Source organism: Pterocles gutturalis, unplaced genomic scaffold (genome assembly GCF_000699245.1).
Source record: "Pterocles gutturalis isolate BGI_N339 unplaced genomic scaffold, ASM69924v1 scaffold13375, whole genome shotgun sequence".
NCBI lineage: Eukaryota > Metazoa > Chordata > Aves > Pterocliformes > Pteroclidae > Pterocles > Pterocles gutturalis.
The window spans coordinates 55,306-75,138 of record NW_010140970.1 but is presented as its reverse complement, the minus strand read 5'-3'; the positions used below and the strand labels follow the sequence as shown (position 1 = coordinate 75,138).

The window sequence follows — 19,833 nt, the reverse complement described above, 5'->3', positions numbered from 1 at the left end:
CCCCTTGGCAACCCCGAAAGTAGAAGCCCTTTTACTCCCTCCCAGCTACCTCTCCTCTCGCCGAGACCTCTCGAGCATCAGTTGCCCTTTTTATTGGTTACAGCTCTCCTCATCCTTCCAACTTCGCCAAGTGATCAGAGCATCGTGGCAGTTTTAGGTACTTACTTAGGGTCTAATTGCTTTTAAGAAATTGATGAACTTTCTTTGGATTATCTCACTTTGTTATTCTCTATTTGTATTTAATACAAGGATGTCCGTGTTCATTAACGGAAATTTCTTACTGGTTGAGTAAGTTAGAAGCTGCTATTGTTGTCACTTTAAAATGTCACATTGATCTTTACATTTGCAAATCCTTCCATGAAAAGGTTTCTGTAGGAATTCAGTCCGCTACAGATGTTTGAAGCATTTTTAATGTCTTTGTTCTGTGATCAGACAGGTACTAGTGGGAAGAAATGTCAGTAAAAACTTAATGGAAGACCAATTTTAAAATAGTTTTATATTTTTAATATAGTTGCTCTTAAATAAAAAGCAATTGCACTCATGCATGTAATTCGAAATTTAATAGTAAACTATTTCCCAGTAGCTATCCGTTATTTTTAGCTTTTACAAATGCCAAATTTAGTGCTTGACAGCTCTTGTTACCATTTATTAAACATAATTGGTATTAGAGAGATGGATTTATTTAGGTGATAGGAAGACTGGGAGATTAAACTTAAGATTTATTTCTTTTAACGTGTGAAACTACACCAAAGCATAAGCTGCTCTTTGAAAAAGTAAATTTATTTGTTATTTAAGCATCTTCCACTATTTCAAAGCAAAGTAGAGCTGCCTCATAGAACTCTATAGAGATATAATCTTCTAGAAGAATATAACTTTATAGCCATAGAAAAATTAAAGTCAAAATATTGCTTTAGCTCCTATTATCTGAACATAATATAACCAGATAACAAAATAAATTCTGTATAAAGAGTTATAGCTTGTATGGAATATTTTGCAGAAGAAATTACTTGACTAGATCCTAATATGTTCTATAAGGATGTTTCCATGTATGTAATACTGTGAATCAGTTATTTTCCTACAGTACAGTCACATGTTATTTGCAAGTGCTATAATAAACACCAGGTCAAAGAACAAAGTATTTTGTTGGAAAACAAATTACTTTACATCAGACCTATTTTAATTTAAATAAGTTTTTAATATTGTTAATAATGTTCCCCACAACTTCACATTACATGGTGTTCTTCAGCTCAGTTACTTGCTGTTATTGGAGCTGACATTATGCAATAAGTTTAGCATTGATGTAAACAAGATTAATGTAAGTTAATGTTACTTAGTACTGTTGAAGAAATCTCTGGTATTGACCATGTCTTAGTTTTAAGATGTTTCTCTTCAAATACAGATGATGAACATGCAAAATCACAAAAGATTATATAGCTGTATGTATAGCCATATGTGGAGTTGTGAATGCATGTATGTGTGTATATATATGTGTACATATATATGTATATGCTTACATATCAATATATTAGTTTCCTGTCAGAAAGAAACATTTGAACAGATATAACATTTTCTTAAATTGAGAGCTACCAAAAATAAATAGCAGGACTGTTAAACAAGAACACACCTTGTATATCTTGAACACCAATCAAATAATGTAATTTCTTTTAATTTGTGAAAGGGAGGCATGAATGTGGACTGTATATGGAGAGAGGAAAAATTATTTGTGACTGTTTTCACAAGTTACACATTTTGGTTCATCTGGCTGTGTTTGGGTTGTGTTGGTTCACTGTTTGTTTGGTTTGGTTTCTCCGTTTTCTGTGGCTACATGAAGGGAATGGTCGTTTTGTGCACTTGGATGCCTGGGTGAAGGAACAAATGCCCAAATCTGTGTGAGAAAAAATGTGTTAGCCCCTATTTACATGAATCAAACAAGGATTTTGTTGAAAGTGGATACACACAGCTGTGTGACAATTAACTTTCTCCCACTATGTTGACAGATGAATAGTTGCCTTCTCTGTTCTTGCTCCCATGGAATTGCACTGTTCCTTTAAAATGCATGTTTGTTGTATGCTTTTTTGTGTGTGAGAAAAGTAGAGACATTTTTACATCTGCTTTCTCTCCCTTCCTGGTTGTCCCCTGTAACATTTGAAACTCCTGTGACATTTTGGGGCATTACGTCTATTGCTGAATAGTGAACAATGCCAGAGCAGTGGGAGCAGAAACCAGACCAAGTTTCTGAGGTGACCATCTGCACAGTTCAGATCTGGAATATGAAACACTGTGTGCTCTGAACTGACACATATCCATACAGTGTACTGCATGTACTACAAAGCTGCAGTTATGTTAATTCACAATGTTTACACTCTGGTAATCCTCAAATGTGTCTGAAGAGTTAAAACATGTCCCCTATATCCTACAGGATCCCTGTTTTTTAGGTCTTAGGCCTTGAAAGCACGAGAACAAAGTGGTGGACAAAGATCATTCTTCCATTAGACAGAACAGCAGTAGTCCAGTGAAGATTCAGCCCTTCAGTACAGTGCCCTGCACACAAAAATTAAGTATTTGTAATCCAGCAGACTACAGAGCTATAGTCAACTCCTCTTTATCTACAGGTGGATTATCTGGCTTATGATTGACTTGTGCAAGCCAGTACCATCCACCAGGGTCCATTAGATCAAGATGCAGTGCCAGACAGAAGTACTAATTCTGCCTCCGAGACCAGAAGTATTGACATCTTATGCATCATGGAACCAAAGTCCTAGACCCAGGCTATCTGAATCACTGGGATAGCAGAAAATAAAGATACTTTATCCTTTCTAATTATGGCAGCATAGCATTAGTGTTGTTTATTGTCCAGCTTGAAACATCAAGAACCTTCCTAATGCCTGCATTGTGGGGTAGTTGCCATGAATCAGGAGAGATCCCACTTCAGCTTTCCCCATCCTCAGAGAAAATAGGAAGAAACTTGCAAGGTTTTCTTTTAGTCTGCACTTCCAAATGGCTCCTGTATTTCACAAGATTTGCTTAAGGCAAATGTGGAGCTTGAGGCATTTACTCATTTCCAAGCATGGATTTTAGCTCTGTCTTCTTCATTATTCCCACTGAAGTTTGAGAGATTGTTCATAATAAAAAGATTTGGCAGCTTCATGATTCACTAGGCTGGGTATCCAGCCAAGATATAATGATGGTTCATCAAGAGCTGTCAGTTTACATTGCCTGTACTGTGGATTACAGGTGATGGAAGGTAGTCTGAAGACCATGGAGTCTTAAAATAGTAAGAACTGCAGAACTGGTCCCTGAAGATATAATGAAAATACAGCAATAAAATTGTGAGCACCCCATAAGTTTGGAGGTCTCTGATTCACACCAAAACCTCTAGACTGAACTCACACCCCAGAAAGAGTGAGTTTCTGGAAGCTCAAAGTGGACACCAGGCTCTTCACTCCCAGCTGCCTCATGATCTTTTCAGGGGATGCTAGGCAGTGAGTTTCCCTCTTTCTACCCACTTTTTTTAGGGGCTTGTCATGCCTGCTGTAGAGGAAGATCTGACAAAAGAAAGCGGGAGATGCCTGGAATGCCAAGGGAAAAACATTTTCATGCATCAGACTAGTTCAGCCCCAGTTTTATTCCAGTCTCTATAAGATTCAGTTCATCTCTGCAGTCAGCAAATTCCTCCTTGATGCACAGTTGTATTTCCTTCTGCTTCTTCCAGATGCATAGCCTGGGCAAGCTGTAGGGACTGAGTCATCCCAGGAGTACAGGGGATATGTTCAGAGCAGCAGTACGCCAAGGGCTATGAGGAACTGAGAAGAGAGATACTCACAGTATGGCCCAGTCATAGCCCTGGACAGCAAAAACATTCCAGTCTCCATAGGCTTTATTTTTATTATAATCTCAATTTCTTTATCGGTGCTAATTGAGCTGTTTTTAACACACAGATGGGAAGTGGCACATTGGCAGGAAAGGGCCTTCTATGGAACAACTGCCCCCTTGCTTCCATGCAAACTGGGATCCAAGTTTGCCACCAGTGACATTGAGAGGATGAAAGAGTATACTCAGAGCTCAGGAATTCAAGGAATATTGTCCATGTGCTGTTTCTGGAAGATGGGCAGTATGCTAAACTTGAGACTCAGAAATAAGTCATACATGATTTCAGAAAGTTTTCTGTCTGAAAATCATCAGCAACTCTTTCCTCTCCAAGGTAATACGAGACTTTTGTATACTCTGCTTGGGATGTAATGTCTATCTGAGGAGTAGCAAACCCATAGCTGGCTTTGTTCTGCCCACACAGACTGGGAATGGCAGCACGTAGCTATATCTGCCTGTCCTCTCTATGTACACACGTACAATTTTCTTCATGTACATGGGCTTTTCAGCACTAAAGGTATGAAGGAACCACTTCATGCCCAAAAGGAAACAGCTCCCAGACCTGCACCCGAGCTGAGGCACAGAACAGACTTGCAACAGCAGTGAGCTAGAGGAAACGGCGTATTTAGTCTTTTCATGCTTTAAAAGGACTTTCTCAGTTTGTAAGTTAGTAGATTTAGGAAACAGGTTGCAGCTTGTTTCAGGATTTATTTTGTGGTTCTGGAACTACATATTTTATAACTTAAAACAAGAATTCTCCATTCCTTTCTTTGATTTCCTGCCAGTTACCTTTTTTTTCCAGTTTTAATTTTGATTCTTCTCCTTTGCAGTTCACAACTTGAATAAAAAGAGAAGAAAACATTGCACAGAATGAAAGCAAATGTATAAAACCCAAGAAGTGGATTTTATCACTTTTTAATCTCTGATTCCCTTGGAATTCCCTTCATATGTTAAGAATCCTCAGTTCCTTGTAACAACAGAGAATAATAAATGCTGCAGACAGAAGCACTCTGTCTGCATCAGCTCAATTCCTTTAATATCTGTATTTTATTGCGCATGACACTGCATGTCTCATCATGGATTCCTCAGACCGACAGATCTCCTATTGAAATCAAAGGCAGTTTTGGCAGCAGCTACAGGAGTGCATTGGCACGAAGTCACAGGTTACATGCTTCAGGGAAAAACTTGTCACACTTTTGAGTAGAGAGGAGAGATTTAAAAGGTGAAGAAAGTGATGGCGACCTGTGTGGTTTTGTTTTTTTTGTTTTTTTTTTTTTTTTTTTTTTTCAGTTTTGTTGACATGGCAAATGCAGGGCTATAGGGTTTATGTTAATCTCTGCTTTGGAAAAAGTCTGGAGTAGATGTGAAAATGATTGGAGAGACTGTGGGATGATGCTTTCCAGAATGAAATCCTTCATTAGTTTTTATGAGTAACTTCTGTGCTGGTTTTCTTCCAACTAGGGTAATTGCTTTGAAAATGATATCACCATGTGCAAATTAATCCACAGTTAAAATGGCATGTAAAGGTGAAATAGAAGAAACTACTGAAATTTTTAAAAATTAAGAGAAACAAATTTTATTATCTTCTTACATTTATGATTATGAAGAGCTGAACTAAGTTCTGGTTGAAAAGATTTGCAAAGGTGATTTGTTTGTTTTCTTCACACTTGCAAAATCAATCATAATATTAAGCAAGGCTACCAGTGCTTTTATGACCACCAAGAAACATCAAGTGATGCCACAGTTCAACGTTGTCAGAGTGGCAAGGAGAATTGAGCCAAATTCTATGAAAACAGGAGACAGGGGAGTCCTTTCTGAAATTAGTCTTTCTACATTTGGGCATTTCCAGACATTTCTTAGAAGAGCTTGCAGTGACATCTGAAGCCCATACAGTAGAAAATCAGGGATCTGAAAATTAGCTCAGAACTGTTCCTGTGCTCTTCTCTCACTTCCCCTCTCTAGAAACATAGCTCTCTCATGAGGTGTGGGAGATATGTAAAAATTTTTTTCAGGAAGGCAGAAGTTGTAACCCTACTTACTTAATGGGATGATACTCAAGTTCCAGGAAATGGGGAGAGAGAAGAGTTGGCTATCTGCAGGGTTCCAGCTTGGAAGAGCATTCAGGAAAACAAAAGATGACTAACAATTTTTGTGCTGCTTCTGCAAGCAAGCAGAATGGGAACAGTTACTGTGAGCATCATTTATTTCATGTTTTTTTTGATGGAACATCCACAATTGCATATTCCATAGGGAGCTGCCTGCCCATAGGTACTTGTTGTTTGAGAGATCTGTCACACTTCTCAGAAATCAAGATGCAAAATCCATCACTCAGGGACATGGTATATGTGTATCAGATACTCTCTGGGGGATGAAGAGTTCATTAAACAGCAAGTCCCTAAACTCATCCATATGAAGAACTTGCATCTGTGACAGTTAGAATATGGAGAGTACCTATCGTCTAACAGGTAATCTGACTCTAATGTGCTACTAAAGCACTATAAATATTCATTTTATTTCACTCTTTCAGAGGCATGTGTGAGAGTGAGCCCAGAGGGATAGGAACTGTTTATGCAGAACAAGAGTGGCAACAGCAGGATTATGTTGCATGAAGGGGATCATGTCTCTGGGAGGCAATAGCACCCCCAGCATTGGCAGTTTGAGGCAAATATCTCATTGCCTGCATGACACAGTGCTGAAGATATGACCTTCACAAAGAGGCTTAGGACAGAGTTCTCTAAACTTTGCTATATAGTAGAAGAGGAGGGAGTTAGTCAGATGTATGACAGGTAGAGAATCTGTAAGAAATTAGAGTACAGCAGAACTATTGCTCCTTAAAGGAGGTAGTCAAAGTGTGGAAATCAATAACATAAGACAAGAGTAATCGGTCAGGTGAAGTCTCAGAGAATTATGATAATTTTCTTTCTCCTTTGCTCACTACGAAGAATGTGAGCAATTAATCTGCTTCAGTCTGTTGAAGAAAAATGCCAGGCATTCCAGTATACCTTCTCTATATCTCATTATTACTCCATTTGTAGATTCTTAATAAGTATGACTTTCCTTAGACTATGAAGACTGTTGGCAAAGAAGTGAGATTTGCATTGAGACTGAATTTAGAATTAAACAAGAGCTCAAGTACTGAGTTCATGGGTTGGTGTTGAATTCACATTCAGGTTCAAGTCCGAGGTTCCTGAAGACTAAGGAAAGTTTTGCAAACACCAAGCATTCTTGATTGTGTCTGAAGTTTTGAATTCAGATTATAAAGAAATGAAAACATGTAGAGGCAAGTCTAGATCCAAATCAGACTCTCACCAAAATTGAGAGGTATTTCAGATTTATATTCTGGCCCACTTACAGGTGATTTTACTTTGTTCCAGCTCATTTTTTCTCATCCATTTTAAGCACTGCAGGCAATGCTGCTATATTTCAGCAATGCTAAGCTGCCTGCTGGTGCTATCAAGCTATGAAGTTGCATTGCCCTTCTGCACTGCATGCTGCCATAGTATAGTCCCACACCTGCTGACCCCCCCAGAGGATCCAGCAGATGCCTGTCTGGCAGGAGTTGGACCTGACACTGCACACAACCTTTCCTTGCTTATGTCTGGGTTTGCAAAGAGTGGTGGCAGGACTGAAGAGAGCAGAGCTGATTATGGCCCTGGGCAATCTCATGCCCATACCCTGCTGAGATTTACTCCTGTAAAGTGTCAATGAGTATTTTACTAGACTTACTAGGGAACAGCACAGGGAAGATTTAGGCTTGAGCTACTGATAGACTTTGCTAAGCTTTGCTGAAAAGGCACCTCTGTATGCATTTTCTAGACACTGCCATCCTCAAACTTATGGGACAAAGGTAAATTCTATGTTGGTAAACTTGCTTAGAAAGTGCCATGCAGCCTGATAAATTTCTATAACTGCAGCAGCCATTAAAAAGTGATTTTAAAAAGTCTGCGATGTAGAAACATATTGCCTAGGTTGTATGCACATGTGTGTGTACACCCTCTTTTATGCTGCAGCTGCTGAGGTGCACAATCTAGCCATATTTCAGTGATGCCTGTAAAGCTTTTATAGATACTTAACTCCCCTTCACCTCTTCTGTTGTCTGTGGCCCTTTTATCTCCCTTCAGCTCCTCTGTTTTGTTTGCTTTGCTCCACCAGTGTTCAGAAAGTAAATAAATTCAATGTTTCCCTCTCCTCTCAGTCTTTACTTTTGAGAAGGTCAGTATTTCAGTTCTCCAAGATAAGGGCTGAGGCTACCAGAGAGCCCCCTACCACCCCTCACCTGCACAGGAGGCAGGACTTGTTCTAGTACTGTCCTGTGGATGGATCCACACTTCGCAATGGAGACCCAGGTCAGAAAGTCCACGGTATGCGGTACATCCCTTTGCAGAGTAAAGAGCTCACGTTTGAAAGCAGCACAGTCATGCCTGCTCAATGTTAGCCCACAGCTGATGGACTTGCCTCTGTAATACAAGCTGAAAGCTTGTCCATGCAGAGGGAAGAGCTTTCTCATGCTATTTGGAGACTGCAGAAAAAAAAGATTGACATTTTTTCTTCTAAAGATGTTACAGAGTATCACCATTCTCCACTCTTGAGTACCAGCAGCCCATCTTCAGCCTGTTTCCTCTGTTTCAAAAAGAATGCTGTAAATTTAAATTACACTCCATCCCTGACATAAGCCTGGCCAAACCCTATAAAAATCAGCACCTTTGGAGGCACCTAACCTCCTGTTTGGGCAGAGGGTGTCAGAGAGAATGACCCACTCATCAGAGAACCGATTTATGCCTGACAAGGTGCTCAGAAGCTGCAGTGATGCAACCAGCTAACAACAACACCAGGGACTCAGGATGTCCTGCTGTCACTGTCTTGGGACACTGTGTTATACAGAGATATTACACTAGATGGTGCTTTCGACAGATTACTTGAAGAGATTGATCTGCACAGGCTGAAAGTTTTTGGCTGACCGTAACAAGCCCATTTGCTGTGTACGCACAGTACATTCTTTTAATAACTTTTCACACAGTTGACCCTTCTGTGCAAGAGTTGAATGAGACCACAGCTGCCAAGGCAGCACTTTGAGACTTTGGCATTTGTGCCGGAAGGTTTGGGCAAAATTTATTTTCCATCCCAGATCTTTTGTTAATTTGCAAGTTACTTAGAAACAAGCAAACCATAATGGCATATTGAGTTTGAGAAATGTTTGAGTTCGGGTAGGAGAAAGATGTGTCAGTCAGAAAACATCTGCTGTTCCTTATTAAGCTGCATTTCCCCCATCCCATCAATCTCAAAGAATTGAATTGAACTGAAGATGTGCACCTATTGATTTATTTGCTGGAGAATAAATATTGATTAATTTGCCCTGTGGCCAGATACCTTTGCCACGGGGCAGTGCTTCTAATGAGGAATGGTGGCTTCCCTTCTCCTCACCAGAAGGGAGGATTAGCCTGCAGGCAGGCCAGTGGGACAGTGTGTAGGGCAGAGAGGCTCCTGCGTACAGGGGATTAGTTCCTGCTCTTCCCTTTGGGTGCATGGAAGCCCTTCTGTGTTCAGGATGTGGGTCAGAGGAGTAGGCAGCACAGCAAGCAGCACACCCATTGCTGGAAACTGTTGAGACTCTCACCAAGGAGGCCAGAAGAGCTGTCCGGGTCGGAGAGGCGAGCTGTGGGTGCGCTCTGCGAGCTCCCGGTTGCAGATGCGTCTTGCAGGTAACAAAACCCGAGTGCTAAAGCGTGTCCTGCCCCTTTGGGAATCTTTCTTTGGGACGTACATTACGACAGAAATCACTAGGTGGTGCTGTTACACGTAATTCTCCCACTTTTTCTTGGAATCCACACATTTTCAGTCTTCCGAGAAATGGTTCTTGTTAGGGTTGGGCTCACAGTAGCTCTTTGAAAGCTGCTGCAATAGAGGAAAGTAGCAGGCAGCAGTAGCCAGCTGCAAGGGAGTATAGCTTCTTCAGACCCTCGTGTCTGCGCTTCCGCTCAGATTTCTGGAGGAAGAGACTGACTGCACACAGGTAGCACCCACCCTCTTCCCAGGAGAAGTGTGTATGCTCAAATCCAGCATCCTTCCCCATTGAAAATCAGCTTTGAGGGCCCTGGACTCCTATCTTCTCCAGAGTGACAGCAGTGCTCCAAGGCACAGTGCTGTCTTAGCTTATGTGGAAAAATTAATCTGAATCTCAGAGAAAGGGACATTTTAGTTAGAGGAGTTGCCTTCCAGGGTCATAAATGGATGAGTGAAATAAGGTTAGAAGAGATTAGGAATTTCTTGAAGGTGAATTCTTTAGAAAAGGAAGTGGCTCAGGTTATAATTTATTTCTAAACGTTTTCTTATTTAGAGAGATTTTAAAGCATTTTAGATCTCAAATGTATTTTCTGGTGGCTTTGAACTTTTTTTTTTTGAATTATCTAAAATAAATATGCCTTGACTGCTTCAATTTATTAAAAATCAGTGTAGTTTAAATGGAAAGACACATATATATGAATATGTTATGTTGATTTAGGTAGATCCTATATATTGTACAAATGTGTAGAAGATCCCCTCGTTCTGTTCTCACACCAATGGTAACTTTAGGAGATTACTGGGAAACCAGGCAATGAAACTCACCATTAACAGACAGCAGAGACCCATTCTATCCTCCTCTTAGTGACTAATCTCTGGCAAACCATCTGACTTTTTTTGACTCCTTTACCTCCCCATCTTTGCCTTGGTTATCTTGTTTAGGCCTTCATCCTTCAGGTGTTTACTATTTACTGCATATGTAACCATGTATTTTAATATTTTCAAGGTAGGCCCTTAGACCTTGCCTACCAGGCGGAAATTATACTGAATTAACTATAGTGATTTACAAACTGATTTAGTTACATCAGTGCAACTCTCCTGAGCATTTTATATCACTTCAGTTTAAGTCATGAGTCAGTGAGTAACAAATCAATTCTGTTGGTAGAGAGTGAGAAAGATTAGACTGGATCTTCAGCCCTTGCATCTCAGTATTTATTAGGCTAAGGCCTCTTCAGGGCTTGTTGCTGTTCTCTTTAATTTTCCCTGCCTAATGGACCTGATCCAACTCTTGATGGCATAAATGAGGGTTTTTCCATGACCTCCAGCAGGGAGGTGGAGATGGCAATATCTTTATTAAAAAACTGGAGAAGCTTACAATGACAAGTAACTCAAGCCTGCCTCCTTGCTGCATACAGAGTTCTCAGATTGTGGCTCATATTCCAGAAATTGAGTCTGCTCTGAAAAAAATCTAATATTCTACATTCAGGGCAGGAAAATTCATCCTCTGAAGGCAGCAATCCAGAAACTAGACTGCTATTGCACTTTCCAAATCAAAAAGCACAGCTTTTCTAAAAGACATTTCAAAAAGTGTTTGCTTTTTTGTTTTAGTTGTTCTCCTTCTCTACCTTTCTTCACACTTGTATAAGCTACTAAAATAAATGAGAAGGATATCTGAGAATATGCTGAACCAGAATATGCTGAGTTCCACCCTCTGAAAATTCTGCTTACTGTTCCCAAACTTCTTATTCCTGGCTGTAGAGAGTAGCAGTGTAGCAGGAATTGAACTCTTGGTGTGTCTGATTATTCCAGAAAAGAGTAACTCAGTTATTTACAAACCTAAGATTTTGGCTTAGTGCAAAGTCATTTGTCTCTTTCAAACTGGATGTTAATAAAGCCGTAAACTCCGTAACCAACAATGTCCTGGCGTGCTCTTACAATTCACCTACAGTTTCTGGAAGTCTTTGTATTGTAAGTAGCAAGGCCCCCTTCCAGTCCCATCTCTATTCCAAATGTGTTTTCTTGTTTGTTTTGCAGGTTTATGATGGAACTTCCATCTTTACCTAAATTCCTTTGGACAAGTGATAACAAACTTCTGCAGCACCATTTTCTGGACATATTGGCTACTGTTCATACCACACAAGACATTCCCGAAGAAGTTGTTTTTGGACCGTGCATGCTCCAGAACACCCTGCTGGACACTGTAGCTTTCATTGCTCTCAAGTGTTCTGATAGACGGAACATCCATTATGTATTTAAGGTAAGAGAAATCAGCATTTAATGTTGCTCTTATCAAAAAGGATTACAGTATTCCTGAGAAGGTAACTTTGCCAAGGGGTAGATTTTTGTTTTGTTCAGCACAACTAACAGCTCCTTCAACAGGGAGAGGTAGCCAGTGCATTTCTGATTTATGAGCTGTAGACTGGAGGGACCTCGGTGAAAACTCTTTTGCAGAAAGAATGCAAAATCCCACATCTATGCTGATGGTTGATGATCTGTGTCAGTACTGAACCAGCAATACGAGAAAAGAGGGATAAATAGTTTTGAAACTTTGTGCTCAGGTTTCTCCTTACAAAGGACAAAGTAGGCTTATCAGGAGGTGTGACAGCAGAGAGGGAAGACTGTGGCATTCCAGTGAATTACGCGGTTGGTACATTTGCAGCGTTTATTGATGGATCTGAGCAAGCATTAACCCAGTTTGCTCAGTTATCCATGAAGGAAAATCACAAGGGCAATCACCTCAGCACAGGCTGTATGAACTGGAGAAGTTATCAGTCAGGCAACCAGTCCACACAATCTTTAGGCAGCCACAACTTACTGCTGTTAATACATGCACCTCCTAAAGTTACCTTAGCAGTGTGTTTGCATTACAGCTGCACTTTTCAATCACTGTAGAGAATCCACAGAGATACATCTACGAAACAAAAGGAATTGTCATGTAAGGAAAGTCAGAAACCCCAGGACTGTGATGGAGTGTGAAGTCTCCAGCTCAAGTTCCCTATTTTTTTATTCCCTAGGCACTATTTATCATAACATTTTCATTTGGACAATTCATATTTCTCATGCTGGTCTTTTACCTTGGCTTTCTGAGTCTTGGAGTGCATTTCAGTCACCATTGATCTAGACGAAGACAGGGAGGTAGTGTTCTACAATGTGAGACAAGCGAGATTCCCACATGCTATGGCATGGATGGGTCTCGGGGAGATCCAGGTTGTTCTAAGATTTCTGTGCTCTGGAGGAGTGAAATCCCAAGGAGTATGTGTAATATGGAAGATGCAGCTCTTGGGAGACACCTGTTTGACACTTTTGCTTTAAACAAATTAAGAAAGAAAAGTGGCTTCAGGGTTTTTCTGACTATTTGTTTGAGTCTCTAGTACAAGCTTGCTTACTTGGACAGTGTTCTTAGTACTCCACGAGAACCACAAGCTCTTTGGAGAAAGATTTCCCCTGAAATGAGGCTTTATTTATGGAATATTTCTATATTTCCCCTGGGAGTTTTGGAATGACTGCAGACTCAAGAAAGAGCCTCCAAGGGCTTCTACATTACAGGAGCCCTCCAGAGGGATGGCTTTGGTGTTTTGCTACATTTGAGCTAAGTAATTGTTATGCAGCCATGAAACTGGATGCCTGAGTTGGCTCAGATCTCTTGTCTTTTGGCAGTAAATACATCAAATTCTCTGCAAGTAGCTGTTTCGGATGCAGTTGGTGGTCCTGTGTCTTGTTAGCTGCTCATAATTAAAAGTAAACCTTCCAGAAATCAGGAACTGTTGTTAAGCTCCTAACTCTATGTGTAGACAATTAATTAACAATTCAGTCGTCATACTATGTTGTTATGGCACTGAGGTGCAAAACAAGAAACAGGGTTTGATATGCTGGCTATGGTACAAACAGAATACACACAGGAATAGTTTGTCAAGGTGTATTCTCCCGAGCTGAGGTTCATGTCATCATAGTTCAGCAGCACTCCTACAAGACTTCGGGGAATGTTATTTCTAACCAGGGTTTCCTTATCTTGGGCTTTTACTTTCAGTCCAAAAGGGAGCTCTATGTTTTTTCTCTCATCCTCTGGGAGACCCTAATTTGAGCTCCTTGGGCCAGTTGTACCCTTGGGCAAAATAAAATGCTTTGGCAACCATTGGCACAGGTGGTTCATTACAGACAATCACTTACCTCAGCAAAGCAAACCAGCCCCTTACAAAGCTGTCTGTCCCCCTGAGTTCCTCTGCCCCTTACAGCTTCTTGTAGGTTTGACTCTGGGTTCCAAGGAAGAGTCTGATTCCCCCTTCTCCCAAGCCTCTACCAAGGAAGCCAGATCACTCCGTAGCCCACCTGTGGTGGAGCTTGTTGCGATGTGAAGCCTTTATCTTATACATGCGTACAAAGGATTAGTCTGAGGGATTGGCTCAAGAAGAGGGTCGACTTGCAGGGCTGGTAGTGTCTCTATACACATGGATAAACTAAAGCTGGTGCATGCTCTTAGTTGACAGCACCCAGGTCTTATGTTCTATTCTTTACTCCTCCTCACCTCCTTTAAACTCTCGCAGCTCTTTCCTGGGAGGCGTGGTTCCTGGATGAGCTGTGTTCCCTTTGACTTTGCTTAGAGCACCGGGTGGATGTTTGGTATTTCTGAAACACAGAAACTAATAAATGACAGCCTCTGTCATAGCTGTTAGTTACAACCACTGTGTGTGGGTGGGTGTGCTTGTGTTGCTGTCAGACTTCTGTGTTTCTCAATCACTGTTAATTACTATGGCATTTGGAGAGAACCAGTTACAGGGCATGCTAATTTATTTTCTCCCTTATACTAATTAACTCCTGTCCTAATGGCCCCTTAATGTTTCATTCTTGTATTGAAGCTAATAATGTGGTTCTACTTTTCATGGTAGATAATTGTCAGAGCCAAAATACTGTTTCTGATACCAAACACCAACGAATGGCTGCCCTGCAATTAGTGGAAAACAAAGAGCTATACATTGCTTGGGGTGAAATTTAGATCATACTTGTCATTAGACATTTTTTATTTCCAAACTTTTTCCTTTCTAAACAATGACCTGGTGCTTCAAAAATTAGTTGAGGCTTTTTATGCATGTAAATGTTGCCCTTGATCTCCTTGTGTTTTAGCCTCCAAGCTATGAAAAGCTTCTCCATCTTCCAAATGCTGCAGAGGAACAGAGATCTGTTGTGGTAAACACCAGGGAAAAACCTATAAAGGAATAAATCATTTCCTCTTCAGAGCAAATGCAATGAAGTAAACAAGATGTGAGCCACACACTGAATAAGGAAGGCAAAGACAAATGTTTTATAGTAATATTATTTCCAGAACATGATCAACCTGTGACTAAATGATTCAGGAGAAAAGAGTATATGTGACTGAGGACTATGTATTAATATACACACAGAAGGGAAATTTAATTTGAGCAGTAGACTTAATATTATTTTTTAACTTCTGAGTGCCTGACCTTGCAACCTAGGCAACATTTTTTAACTTAATCTGTTATTTCTGAATGCACACATACTGAAAGCAAATCAACCCCTTGCTACTCTCAGATATGATATAATGAAAAATATTAATCTGATGAGTTTTTATCTGTTTAGATACCCTGAAATGAATTTAATTTATTTATCAAATGCAGGAATAGAAATATATAATTTTACTTCTGAAAAAGGAAAGAGGTCATATAAGTGCTTCTTAGTTGTATTTATTAAAATAAAATTTTTATGTAATCTAGCTGAACAGTTATATATGCAGATGTTGTCTCCTTGGGGTGTTGAATCAAAAAAGCAAGATTATTCTTACACTTCTGGATCTATATCCTCTTATGTCAGTGAAAAGCTCCACATGCAGCTGCCCAGAGTGTGTGTTCATTTCTGGGCTCACACTGCATGGATCCAGGCATCTGCACATCTCACACTCCCCAGCACTCCTGACTGATACCCCATTTTCCCATGGGATTCAGACCCCTACTTGCAGAGGAGCACACCTTCTCTACCTCTGTGATCCACACCTGACACTATCTCATGGGACAACCTGCATCAGACAGAGGACATCATACTTGCCATGAGTGGGCTGGAGACTGGACAATGTACTGTCCCTGGCATTGCCAAGAGAGGTTACATGTGAACACTAGTGTGTCTCGCTCCCTCCCACGCAGCTGTATTTCCAGAGCTCTCAACACTCACACCGGGAAGCCTTCACATATGAACTGGGCTCACAACTTTGGCATACTGGCTCTGTGTGAGATAGAACACAGGCTTTGTTATTGAATTTGATTAAAATCTGTTTTAGGTCCCAAAACCTGAAACTCCCTTTTTTGTGTCCTGTATCACAGGTAGATGTTAAGTCTGTGCACAGTCCCACAGGACTGACTTGGATGAGACTTGTACAAGCAGCTGCCAATAGCAAGGAGCAGAACTTGGAAGCTTACTTAGAAAACAGCCAGTTATATTATCGCTCTACTCGGAAAATCAACAAAAATGAGGAGCTGCTGGTGTGGTATGATGAGGAGCTTTCCAGCCTCTTGGGTTTCAATGAGATAAAAGCTCAGAGTCCCCATAATGGTAAGTACTAAATTGTTGACAGCAGCATCCACGGAGGACTGAAGTGAGTCTGCAACTTCTTTAGTATGTAGTGATCTTGTAATACAGGAAATAAAACCTGCCTAAATCCTTAGATGGTCAGCTAAAATAAAAGACCTTCTGCTTTGGGGGTTGAGCTGGAGGCATAGAGGAACAACAAATTTACAGTTCTCAATGCCATTTCAATTGCTACTTTCCAGCAGAGAAAATTTTTGAGCTGTGTAATGGACATCTATGCACCTGACTACTTTGGAATCCTAAAAGCCTAAAATATCAATTGGAAATATGTCTTTTTTAGCTTATTGAAGAAATAGGTATAGGCTAGTGTTCAACTTTAATCTTGTAAATGAGCAGGCCTGTAAAAAAACACATAACAACCCAAACAGTGCTGCATACAGCACAGTCTGCCTATTTAGCATGCAACACAGTGGGAGCAAAGAAAAGGGCATGTTCTGCATTCTGAGATATTGCTAGAAATTTATTGCTCTAAAAGATTATGGAGAGACCAGGTAAATCACTATCAGGTCCATGCCAAGCTTGACTCCAGCTGTCACTTGCTCAAAACTTTGATCTACTTACACTGGAACAAAACCCTTTCTACATTCCCTTTGGCTGATTTAAACACAGCTGATATAGCTTGGTTAGTAAGGGTGTAGGTTTGTAAAGGTATGAGTTGGTAGATTTATATTATAATGTACTTGCCTGTAAATTAATATTAAATTAATATAGACACAATCACGGTCTGAACCCACTAAAGCATTTTAACTGATTTCAGCATATTCTGCTAGCTTCTGTGCAGACACACTGTCAGCCCTATGAATTTACCAGGCCAGAGTGCTATCTACACAAGAAACACTCTATCTAGACTTGACACTTTAAACTAGCAGTAATAATGTCCCACTCAAATCAGCAGCCTTATTTTCTTATAGAAAGTTAAGTTTCCTTAGTTTAGGAAGCTATCTAAGCTGTGCTGAGCCTACAGGTCTACCCAATCAGTGTATGAACTTTCCTACATATCCCAGGGCTCATGTGCTGTCTGGCATCTTCTGCATTTAACAGCTGCTGTGTGTTGTGAAATAACGCAGTGTGGATACTGTTTACAAAGGTTAAGATGTGCCATACATGTCTTGGTCACTGAATTGTGTTCTGTCTGTTCACGAGAAATCATCTCAATGAACCAGAGATGATGTACATCCAAAGGCCAGAAGGAACCAGTGCATGTTCCCTATTCCTCCTGCTCATCACTGACATCGTTTCACTTCAAAAGTTATTTTCTGTGCCACAGGCATCTGTGCCTTGAGGCATACAGCAGTTTGGCAAATGAGCATGAGTAAGGGCTTTAGGCACTGTCATCAGATGATTTGTGAAAAGTATGAAACTTCCAGAGTATCCTATGCAGAAAATAGAGGATCATGCCAGAATCTTTGAGTCCAGGTCTAAACCAAATTATTACTTGGGTATATAGAATTTAACATTTAGTCTGTATTAAAGCCAGTGACTTACTTACGAAGTGTAGACCTAAATCTGGGTTCAGACTTCAAATTTTCATAAAGTCCATATGGTTTTATCTAGACCATTGTGTACTGGCCATTTTACATAGCACAAACTTGGCTTGAGAGTCTAAATGAAAGTATTTTTGCAAGTAGTACTTGCAGGCAAATACGGGTGAACCATTTTCCATAGCAGCAAGGGGCAGATTCTGCCCTGGCATTAGCTTTACTATGTGTAATCTTGTATGTCACAAGAAATGTTTCTGGGTTTTTTGTTTGTGTCAATGACAAGATCAGGATCTGCCCATGATTCTGACTTTGCAAAACTTATCATCTGTTTTCTGTTTCTCCAGAGTTGAGATGCCAAGAATGTAACCTAGTCTTTAAGTGCGAGCATTCCTATCTCTCCCATGTCCGCTTCCTATGTGTCCCAGAGAAGAATGCCCTGCTATGGAGAAGCTTCCAGGACTCTAAGACTGAAAAGAGCAATTTAGCTGAGCAGACCACAAATTTCCACAGCCTCGCAAGGGATCTAGAAGTCAAAATGGCAGCTTGTAAAGATGATGCCCATGGTCTCACAGGAGAAAAGAGAGCAAAATCTGAAGAGGCTGAGAACAATAGGAGCAGGAAAACAGTGTTGTTGGAGAAAACCAATAATCTGAGTGAGGAACATAACTGTGGGGGCAAGGAAGAAGTTGGGGGAGAGCATGGATTGGCTGGTTCTTTCTGGAAGCTTAGTTCAGGGAAGCAGTCAGCTGGGAAGGATGCTTTAGAGCAGAAGCAGAGCGCTTTCACTGAGGTCAGGAAGATGAAGGAGAAGCTGAGGAATGAGAAACAAAAAGAGTCAAAACAGGAGGATGGCATGGTCCCACTTGGTAAAGAGCAGGTATCCAAGGAAGTGTTGCTGAACTCCTCCAGTAGTGCATTCTCCTTTGTGTGGCCCACCAGAGCCCGAGGAGAACAGAAGAGCGCTTTCAGCAAACCCAGTAAGTGTCTAGCAGAAAGAGCTGCAATAAATTCCTCTCATCCTGTGAGTGAGTCACCAAAGAGCCTGGGGGAGCTGTCTGGCTTCATTGCCACCACAGACATCATGTGCTGCAGCACTCTTCTCAATTCCAAGTTCTTTGTTGGTGATTTGTGTAATGCTCAGATGCTGCAGACAAGCATCACTCGGAGCAACGTTTTGCCATATACCTCTGAACCGTGGCCCAAACAAGCAGGAAGACATTTACAAAACACAACCACCACTTCTTCCTCCTCCTCTTCCTTGACTCTTCTTCCCCCCACCTTCACGTCCTTTGGAGTGGCTGCCCAGAACTGGTGTGCCAAATGCAACCTGTCCTTTCGCATGACGTCTGACTTAGTCTTCCACATGCGGTCACATCACAAAAAAGAATACTCCTCAACTGAGTCGCAGTGCAAGAGGAGACGAGAGGAAAAGCTAACATGTCCCATTTGTCATGAGTACTTCCGAGAACGCCATCATTTATCCCGGCACATGACCTCTCATAATTAGAGCTGTGCAGACAGATCTCACCACGGGACTGGGCAGGTTGGGTAAAGAAGGGGAACATGATTCACTTGTATCAATTTCTTTTTGAGTTTACATTAATTTCTTATAGGAAATCACTGTTTACAATAATTTATAATAGATGCTTTGCAAAAAAAATATAAAATGTTTACAAGAGTCTGAGTGGCTTGTAAGTTTTGAAAACTCAACCTAGCTCTTGTCAATCTATTTTCAAGGAAATAAAATAGTGAAATGAATGCACATGCAGTATTAATTTGCAAAGAGTTGGGACAAAATGGTTGTTTTGCAGAGTTTTCTTTGCTTGTATTTGATTTGCTGGTGTCTCTGCGGTTCAATGTAAATACAGAAGTAATAACCACCTAATTGAATGAAGAATCTTTAAGCACTAAAAAAAATCAGAGCTTATATGCTAAAAGAAATTACTGTTTCTAGCAGCTTTGGCAGAGTCCTACTCCTTTATGTTAGCTGAATCAATTCTCTTATCAGATTTGTGAGTCTGACTAAAAAACTTGTATCGCACTGACTCCTTGGCTTTGAAGGGGATTTGAAGCTAAGACTCTATCTGAAATCTGTGATCATCAGCAACCAACCGAT

General features: G+C 40.6%; 1 protein-coding gene across 1 annotated transcript; it reads left to right on the top strand.

Annotated features, from left to right (window-relative positions):
- The first annotated feature begins 11,682 nt into the window (after nucleotides 1–11,682).
- ZNF488 (zinc finger protein 488) lies at nucleotides 11,683–19,469 on the top strand. The gene is made up of 3 exons (XM_010083869.1): nucleotides 11,683–11,902; nucleotides 15,972–16,200; nucleotides 18,062–19,469. The coding sequence occupies exons 1-3, from the start codon at nucleotides 11,684–11,686 to the stop codon at nucleotides 19,222–19,224; spliced, it is 1,611 nt and encodes a 536-aa protein (XP_010082171.1). The 5' UTR covers nucleotide 11,683; the 3' UTR covers nucleotides 19,225–19,469.
- The last annotated feature ends 364 nt before the right edge of the window (nucleotides 19,470–19,833 follow it).